General features: G+C 36.3%; 1 protein-coding gene across 1 annotated transcript in view; it reads right to left on the reverse strand.

Moving 5' to 3' along the window:
* The window catches only part of DIP2B (disco interacting protein 2 homolog B), a 624,447-nt gene extending 610,580 nt beyond the window's left edge, over positions 1 to 13,867 (reverse strand). Inside the window, 1 exon segment of the mRNA XM_053708237.1 lies at positions 13,683 to 13,867. Within this exon segment, the coding sequence (XP_053564212.1) occupies positions 13,683 to 13,767 (85 nt within the window). The 5' untranslated portion in view covers positions 13,768 to 13,867.
* Positions 13,868 to 14,397: the final 530 nt, after the last annotated feature.

Consider the following 14,397-nt stretch of genomic DNA (forward strand, 5'->3'; position numbering starts at 1 on the left):
AGTAAACGTTCTTACTGCTTTTTTTATGGCATAAATACATATCCTGTGAGGACCCCATGCACAAGCATTCTAACACCATGGGGCATATGTATCAAGCTCCGTATGGCGCTTGATGCCCCGTGTTTCTGGAGAGTCACCAGACTCGCCAGAAACAGCAGTTATGAAGCAGCTGCGAGTGTATTGTTCGCCGTATTCAGCGAGGTCTGGCGGACCTGATCCGCAGTGTCGGATCAGGTCCGCCAGACCTTGATAACTATAGGCCCATGCCTGCTCAGTGAGATGGCGGTGGTCTGTATTGCTTCTGAAGACATTATTTGTGTCATACAAGCCACTGCTGACTCTCTGAGCAGGCCTGGTGTTTGAATACTGGTGCACAGGCCCACACAGGATACGTGCGTATGCCACTGAAATACAGTAATAACTTTTACTAGAAGCATTTCTGCTAATGAAAGTATTTTGCAAAAATGCTTCTATTTTAAATTGAAATGCACAGATGCACATATCTTTTTTTGGTCTTTCTATCCCTTTAAAACTAACAAAGACGTTTTGTGATCTACCTCAATGGACCAGCTGTTAAATCAATGCCATTAAAATATACAAAACTAAACATCATGAAATACTGGCATTGTATATCCCTTGTTTTTAAAATGATCATATTAAAAAAAACAAATGCCAGGGGACACATTACCTTTAACTAAATCTCCAAACATTTGTGTGTACCTGGCTCATTAAAGGGATAGGAAAGTAAAAATTAAACCTGCATGATTCCGATAGAACATGTAACTTTAAGACACTTTTAAATTCACTTCTATATTCAAATGTGCTTGGTTCTCTTGGTAACCCTTGTTGAAAAAGAATACTCACATATCCTACACTAGTGGGAGCTGCTGCTAATTGGTGCCTGCACACATTTGCCTCTTATGATTGGCTGACTAGATGTGTTCATCTTGCAGCCAGTAGTGCACTGCTGTTCCTTCAGCAAAGGATAACAAAAGAATGAAGTAAATTTGATAATGGAAGTAAATTGGTATGTTGTTGAAAATTGTATGTTCTATCCAAATCATGAAAGAACATTTTGGGGTTTCCTGTCCCTTTAATACTCTTACCTAGCTCCTAACGTTTATATAAATCTGTCAACCCCTGTATTACTATATGCTCTCTGTTTAAGAGAAACAAGTTAATACATCTGGTTATGGATATAAAAAGGCTGGTCTTGATAGACTTGTGTTACCTTTACAAGCCCCACAATTATGAACAGAACAGCATTCAGGGAGTTAAGTTTTGTATACATCTGTACATGCAATTAGCTCTTTATGTACTCGTTTAAATGTCACGCCTATAATCATGTTTTGATGCAGTGTGTCAGTGCACATGCTGTTGGAACATGCTATACCAAGTGGAGTAAAAAGGAACATTGACACCTTTATATCCTAAGACTTATGTCTGCCATTGCCATAACATAACACACAACAGACCTTTTTCTACACTATGATTTCCCTAAAGACAAAACGGTAAACTTTATTTCTACTACAATTTAAACATCTGACTCTGGTAGCGGAAATTCTCTATGTAGCCTAAGATGAGAGGTTTCCTGTGTGTTTATTTTGTTAGCGATTAGTAAGATGAATTATAACTGCATATAAACTAGTATTCAACACCGTTATACGCACAAGAAACCATCAGCAATATCAAATAATTTAAAAGTACATTCTGGTGTAAAGCAAGTGTTCCTTTTTGTTAATAGTATTTTTTATGCAAATCCCCATTATTCACTATGTGTTTAAACCTACAAAGATATTCTAAAACATTACAAAAAAATGCAGTAACTTGTCAAGTTCTTTTATTTCCCTACACATTTTAAAGGGAAATGAAACCCAAAATGTATCTTTCCTGATTTAGATAGAGCATACGATTGTAAACATTTTTCTAATTTACTTCTATTATCAATGTTGCTTCATTCTCTTGGAGCAGCAATGCACTACTGGTAAATACCTAAACACATCAGTAAGCCAATCACAAGAGACATATATGTGCAGACACCAATCAGCAACTAGCTCCCAGCTCCTGAGCCTCCCTAGATATGCTTTTCAACAAAGGATTCCAAGATAATGAAGTAAATTAGATAAAATAAGTAAAATTAGAAAGTAATTTAAAAATGTATGCTCTATCTAAATCATGAAAGAAAAATGTTGGGTTTCATGTCCCTTTAAGGGGCAATTCAATAGCAATATTACTATGTTTACAACAGTTTTGCAATTGTGTAATTTAAAGAGACTTAAAATAGCTTGCAATTACAAGACTTTTGTGTACTCTTGCAACAACTTTCTAAATATATTAACACCTTATTTGGTGTTTTAATTTTTTTTTTAATGCGCAAACAACCCACTTGCATAATTTGGAGAAGCCCATTTGGACTGGTTAGTGGAGTGGCTAAGGCTTGTTGTCATTGTGACAGCAACATTTAGAGTAGAGGCTAGTTAGGGACAGATATGTGACAAGGCTAGGCTTGGGAAGATAGATATATATATATATATATATATATATATATATATTATTTATTTTCTCAAGGGACAGTCTACTTGATTATTTTTTTTTTATTGTTTAACAAGGAAGATAACCCGTTTACTACCTATTCCCCAGCTTTTCATAACCAAAATGTGCCTGTTTCTAAGCCCCTGCAAGCCACCTCTTATCTCAGTGCTTTTTATTAGCTGCTCACAGCCGGCAATCATAGAGGTAAAAAATATATTAATATAACAGTGTTGGTTATGCAAAACTGAGGAATGGGTAATAAAGGTATTATCTAGCTTTTTAAATAATACATGTTTTTCCAAGTAGACTGTCCCTTTAACTAAGCATAATTAAACATTTTATATGACTGCCTCAGTGTGTTGCATGTTTAATGCAGAGTTGTACAAAACAGATATAAAATTAACATACTAGGCATAATGTTTGGGAGCCAAAGAGTACTCATGGTATACTATAGAGTCAGTTTGTCTTGTTATTTCTAATAACAGAATTAGAACACAATCAAAGCTCTTTGAGGTCAGCACTAATAAACCAGCTATATATCTCTATTTAAAACATGCATTTGCCTTGGGAGAAACAACATTTTCTACGGCTGACAGCTTGACATCTTCTGCATAAATCACAGTTTATATAAATATATTTGACAGTGAATGAAAATTCATGAATACTTTGACTTTCAGGAAATGTTTAGATTACAATTCTGGGACGTTTTGGGAGTATTCAGTACTTCTTTACCATTTTAAAGATCTGTAAACAAATATTTTAAAATGAATTGATTTGCACACTTTGCTCTTCCGGGACACACAACTTAAAAAGTCTCTTAAGGGGAGACATGAAACTTAAAAATCTTTTTTTTCACGATTCAGCTAAAGCACACAATTTTAAGTAACTTCCTTATTTACTTATATGATCAAATTTTCTTTGTTTTCATGGTATCTATTGTTGAAAAGCAGGGACGTAAGCTCAGGGGCGTACACGTGTCTGGAGGACTACATGGTAGCAGTTTTGCAAGAATGTTATTCATTTCCAAGAGCACTAGATGGAAGCACTATTTACCACTATGTAGTGCTCCAGATAACCTACCTAGGTATTTGTTTTGTGACACTTTTTTGTTTTGCAAAGCAGTTAACCAGAGCTCTGAGGACTCATTCTAGCGTAAATTGCGATTGCACTCACGCGTTCAACTTGTAATACGAGCACTAAACCCAACGCACGCAGACACCGGCGATGATCCCCTTTTCGTTTGCGTGTAATCTGGCCCTTTATGGGAAATTACATTTTGAGTTAATTTTCCCTTCTAAATTGTACACTTTTGTAACATATTTAAATATACTGGGAAAAAAAGAGAACAGATTCAAGCTCATAAAAGTATTAAAAGGGGTCGCAAATCCTGGAGGCTCCTAGACTTTCCCTTCTGGCGACTAAAATTGTTCGAGTTATTCAACATATAACATATCCGCTTGGTCTGCAACACATACAGTGTACAAACAGCTCCAAATGTTAAAGTGTCACTAGTCAAAGAGGAAAACCAATCATTCAGGTTTACCCTTTGAGAATGACACCTTAAAATGTGGAGCTAATTGTTTCATAGTGGTAATTATATACAGACCCTTATCTCCAGCTTGAGTAGCAAGTATAGATCTCCAGGGCTGCATGTACCACAGCTAGCAAAATCAGTAAGTCACAGGATCAAAGAGACCACAACGTATGAGCTGAATTTTTTTACTTAAGGGGTCTAAGAACAAATGCTGTATATCAGGCATATACTGAGGCCACATGCACTAGGTTTTGCAGCCCCAAGGAAAAACTACAACTGATAATATGTGCCATAGATTTTGTTGTCCCAGAAAAAAATGGAACTGAAGATTAGTGGGTTTACACAAATGAACCTGCTGAGGAGAACAACAGAAGGGGGGGGGGGGGGCTGCAACATTACCCAAATCTGGCCATGTGACACTAGCCATTTATTGTAAATATATTATGCATTCACTTTTGGTGCACTGTCACTTGCAAATGCAAGAGGAAGCTGATTGTTGACAAATCCTAGAACTTCTCTTCTGGCCTCTAATGTTTTGTATTATTCAGCAAATTATTATTTAGAAAATCCCTCGTCTGGCGCCTCAGTGTTCATTTGGGTCCCCACATTTGAAATACTTTTGCCATCAGAAATACAAATATCGTTATTGTTACACAGAAAACTATGTACAAATTAAAAGGAGTCAGAATGATAAATTAGGAAGCAAATATTACGTAGCCACTTAAAAAAAAAAAAAACTAGGGGCCAGATAAAGGCAAAAAGGCACCACTGTGTCACACCGGGACATTATACTTAAAAGTACATTAAACACCTTTTGCTTTTGAGTAAATATTGAGCTTGTCCCACACTCCCTAGAGAGGATAAGAATTCTTTAACCTCCAAATCAATAGCTGGTTTTGACAATTTGCAGCATTTTTAAAACCTAAGTTACAAATGTTGCTCTTTGACTTCTATGGGAAAACAAAAACAAAAAGGTGTTCAATATCAATTTAATACAGTAAATTCAAGGGAGCGAGTGAGAAAAATTAAGTAGTGTGTGTAGACTACTAGTTCACTGAGCAGTACAAGCTTAGAAGGAGAGCACTTATACATCTCCAAGCACTAAATACAGAAATGATCTGAGTGATCACATAAGCGCAGAGAATCAGCACCTCTGCAATCTCACGGATTAGCTCTTTATTAAGTGTGTGCAGTTGATGTGTTGAAAAGGACTCAGGGATGCAGAGAGATGGACCATAAGAAGGGTTACTGAGTGATACAGATCAGTACTACAACTATGCTACTTCTTTTTACTCCATAGCTTTTATCACATGACAGCCATTTATCCAACTCTCATATGTGTCACCTTTGTTTACTCCACTCTCCCACAGAGCAGCTACAAACAGTGCAGGCCTAATATCGGTAGCGCGTGGTGCCTATAGATTACAATTCCCAGTGAGTGGCCCCTATAGACTACAATTCCCAGTGCCTGGTGCCTATAGACTACAATTCCCAGTGTGTGGCCGCCTATAGACTACAATTCCCAGTGTGTGTCCTCCTATAGACTACAATTCCCAGTGTGTGTCCTCCTATAGACTACAATTCCCAGTGCCTGGTGCCTATAGACTACAATTCCCAGTGTGTGTCCTCCTATAGACTACAATTCCCAGTGAGTGGCCCCTATAGACTACAATTCCCAGTGCCTGGTGCCTATAGACTACAATTCCCAGTGTGTGGCCGCCTATAGACTACAATTCCCAGTGTGTGTCCTCCTATAGACTACAATTCCCAGTGTGTGTCCTCCTATAGACTACAATTCCCAGTGTGTGGTCGCCTATAGACTACAATTCCCAGTGTGTGGTCGCCTATAGACTACAATTCCCAGTGTGTGGTCGCCTATAGACTACAATTCCCAGTGTGTGGTCGCCTATAGACTACAATTCCCAGTGTGTGGTCGCCTATAGACTACAATTCCCAGTGTGTGGTCGCCTATAGACTACAATTCCCAGTGTGTGGTCGCCTATAGACTACAATTCCCCGCATGTGGTCGCCTATAGACTACAATTCCCCATGTGTGGTCACCTATAGACTACAATTTCCAGTGTGTTGTGCAGCCAGTTGGGAATTGCAGTTTTCTGGGCACTAGATAAACCGCAGTGCAAGAGGCTTTGGTATTATGGGCAGTTATAAAATTTGCTTCATTCTCTTGATTTGCTTTGTTGAAGGAGCTGTAGTGCATTTCTGCTCCTGAGGCTACCTAGGTATGCTTTTCAACAAACTACACCAATAGAAGAAAACAAATTAGATGTGATTTAAAACTGTATGCTCTGAATCATGAAAGAAAAAAACAATTGTGTTTTATATCCCTTTAAACCGGTTGTTAAATATTCTATAAGCTGCAGTGAGAGAATGGCGCACAAACTAACTATATCATCACATTAACATGATAAACTCATAAATATATCTGAAGAGAGATGAAAGCTGGATCCCCAAGTCATTATTATTTCAGATGCATGGAAAAATTTCATTATTCAACAAATGCACAGCAAACAAACAGGAATGTAAGAGGAAACACCCAAAGATTAGAAATCTGAAAGAATAGAGGAAACAATTGTCTACTATCCTGGAATGAAACAACCAGAGTGCACAAAACGCCAGCTCAAACACTCACGGTTGCTAATAATTTCACCAATAACATCTAAATCCCCCAGCTACCTCATAGCATGATATCTAAAAGATAAATCTTCTTAGTAAATCTCACTTAGGAGTATTCTCAAATGTAGTAATGGTATTTTAAAAGGAAGTGTATAAGGGATAACAGATACATTGCACAATGCTAGATAGTAGATACATAACATTGATAGGGTGATTTAAAATAACCGATTCTACACACATTATATATATATATATATATATATATATATATATATATACACACAAAACACTCTGCTAATCCGCATCTCCAGACCATATGAAAAAGAAAAGAGTATATGTCAAATTGTTAAAAGTTGAAAAATACAGCTTTATTTGGTACAAAAAATGTTAAAAATCAGTTGCATGTAAAAACATGAAAGAAAAAAACAAAAGGGAAAATCAGCTACAGTCCTGTAACTGACAAAGAGCAGCAGCAGCCATATATATATACACACACACACACACAGTATCTCACAAAATTAAGTACACCCCTCACATTTTTGTAAATATTTTATTATATCTTTCATGTGACAACACTGAAGAAATGACACTTTGCTACAATGTAAAGTAGTGAGTTTACAGCCTGTATAACAGTGTAAATTTGCTGTCCCCTCAAAATAACTCAACACTCAGCCATAAAGGTCTAAACCGTTGGCAACAAAAGTGAGTACAACCCCTAAGTGGAAATGTCCAAATTGGGCTCAAAGTGTCAATATTTTGTGTGACCACCATTATTTTCCAGCACTGCCTTAACCCTCTTGGGTATGGAGTTCACTAGAGCTTCACAGGTTGCGGCTGGAGTCCTCTTCCACTCCTCTATGACAACATCACCGAGCTGGTGGATGTTAGAGACATTGCGCTCCCCCACCTTCCATTTGAAGATGTCCCACAGATGCTCAATAGGGTTTACAACAATATCTTATGTCATTTAGGTAATATTCACAAATGTAAAAGTTGTTGTTTAAATAAATATAGACTATTTGCATTTTAAAATACACACAAAACAAAGATACAGGCAGAAAAGATTGAGACTTGCTGGTGGTAATTTATTTTATATATATATATATATATACACTGTATATTATGGATTATATCTCTACAAATCCAACGAGTGCTTTCTTCATTGAGAATTGGATTTAAGGATTGTTAGCACCGTGGCAATTGCTTATGGATGAGGAGTGTATATCTTACGAGAACTTATATATATATATATATATATATATATATATATATATATATATATATATATATATAAAATGTATTTAGTGTTGAATTTTCTGTTAAGATTGCACAAGTCCTCTCTTGTATAATCCCATACACTGATCTCGCACAACCAATTACATGAGAGCACAGTCTATCAATAACCCTACACTTGCTAGTTTGGGTTTTTTTTTGCTCTCATGCACTGATCACGCACAACCAATAGTATGAAAGCAAGGTCTATCAATAACCCTAAACTCGCTCGTCGTTGTGGTTATTTATAGTCACCACATGTAAGATAGCGGATAGGATAAGAAGCATGAACTGCTTCTTAAAGTGATGGTATGATGATAATTTAAAAGTAGTAATTTAAAAATGCTAGATTTTATTGCAACCTTCATAGAAAAATATGCTTTAAAAAGGGACACTGAAGCCCAATTTTTTTCTTTCGGTGATTCAGATAGAGCATGCCAATTTTAAGCAACTTTCTAATTTACTCCTATTATTTTTCTTCGTTCACTTGCTATCTTTATTTGAAAAAGAAGGCATCTAAGCTTCTTTTTTGCTTCAGTACTCTGGACAGCACTTTTTTATTGGTGGATGAATTTATCCACCAATCAGCAAGAATAACCCATGTTATTCACCAAAAATGGGTCCGGCATCTAAACTTACATTCTTGCATTTCAAATAAAGATATCAAGAGAAGGAAGAAAATTTGATAATAAGGAGTAAATTAGAAAGTTGCTTAAAATTGCATGCTCTCTCTGAATCACTAAAGAGAAAAAATTGGGTTCAAGTGTCCCTTTAATCAGAAATACTTTTCTTTTTTTACCACACTAGACTGCTGTCTTTCTTCAGTGCGGCATCCAATCACATTGCATGCCGTATGCCACACAATGTGATTGGATGCAACAATGAACTAAAAGACAGCAGTCTAGTGAGGGGCGACAGGAGAAACAATAAGAAAAGGATTTTCTGATTAAAGCATATCTTTTCGAAACCATGCTTAAAATCTATATAATTTTTAAATTACTACTTAAATTATCAGAGTTTACCATTACTTTAAAGTTGTGGTTGCAGGCTTGCTCATGTGAGCGTGCATCACAAGGATCTTGGAAGTTGTGAAAGCAGCTTGATGAATGTTATCCTTAAAGGGACATTAAACACCTCAACATATTAATATACAACTTTGCAATATACTTTCATTATTTATTTTGTTCTTCTTTCCTGTAATCTAATTCTAAATATTATGGACTTTTCATTTCATGTTAAACATGAAAGTGCAGACACAGCTATATTCCACACAGCCATTGGTTGCACGCTCTAGTAAGCCATTTATAACCATTTCTAATTGGCCTCAGACGAAAAGCCAGCCTTAGTTACAATATGGCGGCGCCCACTGCTTTATGGACATAAGGTTTACCCTTTTTTAATATTTAAAAAAATATATTTTTTTAAAAATACATGTACAAATTATTCTCAGGCTAATCTTTGCTCTGAATACATCATTCAAGCAATGATTTATTTAGTTTAATGTCCCTTTAATGTTCTTATATGAATACACCACTCTGTTTGTACACTGTCATCCTCAAATGAGCTGCTAATAGTATACTACACTGCCGACAGATCATGCAGCATAGGGCTAGATAAACGTGCTCTGCACACTGAAGCTGATACAAACAACATTATGATCCCTATCATAAGTGTTAGGTACCTCACGTACTGATAAAAAAAAATACAGATCTTTAAATGGGACATAAAAGGTTATATGCATGTAGGAGTTGCACAGATCTAACAGAATATAGTGTAGCAGCTACTGCTAATAGCTTTAGCCTTTTTTCAACTCTGAGATAAGTCCCAGGTGCTGATCCTCCAGTCTATCCAGACACTGATTCTTAGGTAGACTCCATGAACAGAAACGTATCTACCAATAAGCATGCCAGTAAACTTCAGTACATTCTTCTTCTCCGTGTCCCTTTGTTTTTTTATTATGCACAATTAATGAATTTATAATACAATCTGTAAGTGTTTACTGTCCCTTTAACCAGTTTGGGGGAGTTCACATAGGTATAGGCAAACAACAATGCAATAAGAAAATGCTCTAATGCAGGGGTCGACAAATATGTCTAAAATTTAGGAGCCATTAAGAATATTTAGGAGTCAGACAAACTTTTAGGAGCCAGACAGTGGTATTTCTATATAGATATATGGAGAATAACCCAAAAAGTTAGGGGCCAGGGGTAACATTCCAGGAGCCAGTGGCTCCCTGGCTCCTGGGTTTGTTGAGACCTGCTCTAATGCATTGAACACTTTCATATTGAAGCTGTATATATAAAAAAATTACTTCAATATCTTAGTAAGAATTCTGAAGCCTCTCTCTCGTATTATACAGACAGAGAAGACCCACACACAAGAGTTTGTGTCCTTACACACATTATAAATCACATCAAGGACTGAAAAATCACGGAACGCAGGGAGCAAAGGCTCATTAAACTGTAAGATCTTTTTCTTTCTTTTTAAATAATTCAACATATATCTATGCCAAAATTCCTATCCACATATATAAAAATCATGTGTCTGCCATCAAAATTTTCTAAACTTATTCAGCCCATGTTACATTATTGTGCAGAGTGTTTGTAGTGGGTTAAAGGGACATGAAACCCAATTTTTTTCTTTTGTGATTTAGAAAGAGCATGTCGTTTTAAACAACTTTCTAATTTACTTCTATTATCTAATTTGCTTCATTCTCTTGATATCACTTGCTGAAAAGCATATCTAGATATGCTCAGTAGCTGCTGATTGGTTGCTGCACATAGAGGCCTTGTGTGATTGGCTCACACATGTGCATTGCTATTTCTTCAACAAAGGATATCTAAAGAATTGAGCAAATTAGATAATAGAAGTAAATTGGAAAGTTGTTTAAAATTGCATGCCCTATCTGAATCATGAAAGTTTAATTTTGACTAGACTGTCCCTTTAACATGACTAGTAACTTGCAGAATGGCTGACACCTCTTGATGAGATGCTATAGAGCAGAATCACTGCTTCGGTCATTAACTACTCACACTAATCTAAATATTTACGCATTAGGGTATAAGTACAGATTTGCTGACTTACACAGGTTTACTTTTGTGAGTGAGTACACAATTATCAGTGAATAGGAAGCAATAACAGGCAGATTTCAGGCCCTTTCCGGCCTTGTTATATACATCACAGCTACACAGAAACTACACATTGTTGGAATAGGTTTTATAATTAAAAAGGATATTAAACACCTATTGCCTTTGTGTAATAAATGTGCTTTGTCCCACCCTCCCTAAGGAGACCAAAATGCAAATTCTGTAACCTAGGTTTTCCAAATGCTGCAAACTGCATAAACCAGTCATTTGATTTGCAGCATTTGCAGTTTAGAGTTTGCTTATTGATCTCCAAGGGAATGAGTGACAAGCACAATTTTTACACAAAAGCAAGAGGTATTTGATAACATTTTAATAATCTGAGATGGGTGACAGAGTAGGTGCACAATTCACCAAACAGTATGAATATCTATGTAATATAATGTGCAATATACAAGTAAAATTATTATGCTGCGATCATTGCATTATTAAAAAATATAAAATATTTGAAACACTAATTGCAAATATGAAAATGTATATTAGATTAATTACCAAAGAAAATAAATCACTTTAGATTACTGTAAACAAAGAATAAGAAAAAGAGGAATCACAAAAGAATGATAAATCTGTGAGAAGTCATTGTGTACGCTTGTGATATTTCTATAGAGGAAATGACTTGCCACACACACTATCACAGTACTGTTTCCTTCTGATGTCATTCCCTCCACCTTAAAGGGACAGTTCTGACAACTTCCCATGATATATGTAGCTGCCAAAAATGCAAAGTATATTACATAAAACATTTAAGCAAATCATTTGTGTTATACAGTAACTCATCATTTCTTTTACAAAATTAAACAAGAGCCGTGCGACTCTCTCCAAAAGTTAAATATCCATTAAACACCTCTTGCTTTTGTGTAAACATTGTGTATCTCCCACACTCCCTAGAGAGGCCAAAAAGAAAATTCTGCAACCTGCAAAAAGATGATTTAGGCAATGTGCAGCACTTGAAACCCTAGTTTAAAATGTAAGCCTTTCGGCTTCTTTATGGATCGTGGGGAAAAAGCACAATTTTTCTTTTAAGTTTCCATTAAAATACATTCACAGGTGCAAAAATATGCATTGGGCACACTTAAAGGGACATTTCAGGGTACAACACTTCACCTAATATCATACATTTCAGATGGAGCACAAATGGTGTCATTTAAAATGTAATTTTGTTTTTTAAAGTTTCCACATCTGGACCAGACAAGCCAGCCCAGTTAACCAATCAGAGATAAGGTAAGGACACTAAACACACGGTTTATGTGCAATACATTCGGGTCAGCCATAACTGGTATCAAAAGCACCCATCACTCATAAGCAACTGCAAATGTATGGGTACAATGCCTGTCCTTCCCTGTGTAGCAGAAGGGAAATTGGGGAAAAAAAGGGTCACAAATAAAAAAAAAATGTAATGATGTTATATTGTAACTATATTTTAACTAAAGGAGCAACTATTTAGGTAAAGACTATAAGATGATTTCAGACTATACTGTAGAAGTAACCAGAGGAGAAACATTAATTTTAACTCCCCAAATTGAATGTATAATAAACCATATGTTAAAAACAAAGTGTTCCATAATAGATTTAGATTTGCCAAATAAAGTTGAATCTTAAAAATGTCTTGGGGACGTGAACTGACTTTTTTTTTCAGGAGAAACAAAGAACATGTAAATCTGGGTGGAAAGATGGAGGATATGTAACCAAACATCAGGAACAAACTAGCATTGTGAAAGAGAGCCACAGAATATGTCATTGTAATCAGAGGCCGCCACATCAATGACACTGTCAAAAATGTCACAGAATAAAGTCACACATTTGTACTATACAGTCAAATATTACACCAGTATTTTTCATTCACTTGATACATCCAAAGAAACGCATTAATCTAAGCATGTCAACAACTGCCCAAGCTTTGTAGAACAATATTACAAAGAGAGTTTTCACCAACAGATAGAAAATGCACCACCAATTTATGAATAGCAATTTCAATGTCATACTGGACCAAAAAAATATATTGTCATAGTATTTAACAGAACAGTATATTATTTTTAATTCAACACACATAACGTGCATTTGAATTTAGTTTCTGCATAATACAAACACAAATTGTTTATTAAAATACTATTGCATTGTAGGAAATCTTTCTGTACATAGTTACCACTATTCAGCAATTATGACATCTCTCTAGAATCCATACATACACAGGCCACTAGATCTCTACCTTCAACAGATCCCTATTGATAAAAGTCGATTTATATAAATATTTGCCAGGATGACATCCCTACCTCTTTGGTTCCTGTGTGTGTAACTAGGTCCCCACTTACAATAGGCAGCTAATGTTTATGCTTGTCTTCCCTGGAATGGACCCTTTTAAGGTGACAGTGATTTTCCCTACAAATAACCCCCAGATGTCATAGTACATTATTATTTGCTACAGCATCTTCCTACTGCATCCCTGCCTTATTAACCACTTGGTTGCCAAGTTGGAATCATTCGTCTCGTGGCAACCAAATGGGTTAAAATATTCACTTCCCTCCAATAGATTCTCAGTATTGAATGCTTCTCGGCAGATTCTTCCTTACCTTCTGACAGTTCGAGCTCAAGCTCCGCCAACTGCTCCCTCACCTCCTTAGGGAGGGCTGACAGATCGAAGCCTCTCTCCGCCATGAGGCCGCTGCAGTACAACGGTTAAAATCAGCAGCAAGAACACTGAATCACCGAGAGCTCAGCTCATCGCCCTAACCACGGCCGCCATACCAGACCCAGCCTCACGTCACATGACCACAAGCACACAGAGACATCCCTGCTGCCTACGGTCCGCAGCCGGCGCGACATCTTCTGGCCATTAGTGTTACTGCAACCGAGGGATTTGGTAGTAACGTTGTAGTACTGTATTAAAACATGTAATGTCCTTTAAAAGCCCCCTTTTACGTTTTCACGGATTGGGCGTGTATTTCTCTATGTATACATTTATTAAAGTTTGCTGAGCTGTTTAGTGTTAAACCTTGTTATCAGGTACTTGTAACTTGAATTGTGTGAGTGTGACTGTGAACATGTGAAAATTGAAATGCTTCAAGTTAGCCATTCATTAGATATTATTTATTATCAAAGGTACACAGAACTGGATCCTTGCAAAATATGTAATATTTTTATTACTTTTAAAGGGACAGTGAACAACATGTGATTTTATTTTAGTGTTTAGGTAGCTATGCGTAGTAAAATTATTTTGCTAAATATTTTCATTATTTATTTTGCCACCCTTTCTTGTAATTTATCTCTGAAAATTTGAATTTTCTA

The sequence above is a fragment of the Bombina bombina genome, chromosome 3 (genome assembly GCF_027579735.1).
Source record: "Bombina bombina isolate aBomBom1 chromosome 3, aBomBom1.pri, whole genome shotgun sequence".
NCBI lineage: Eukaryota > Metazoa > Chordata > Amphibia > Anura > Bombinatoridae > Bombina > Bombina bombina.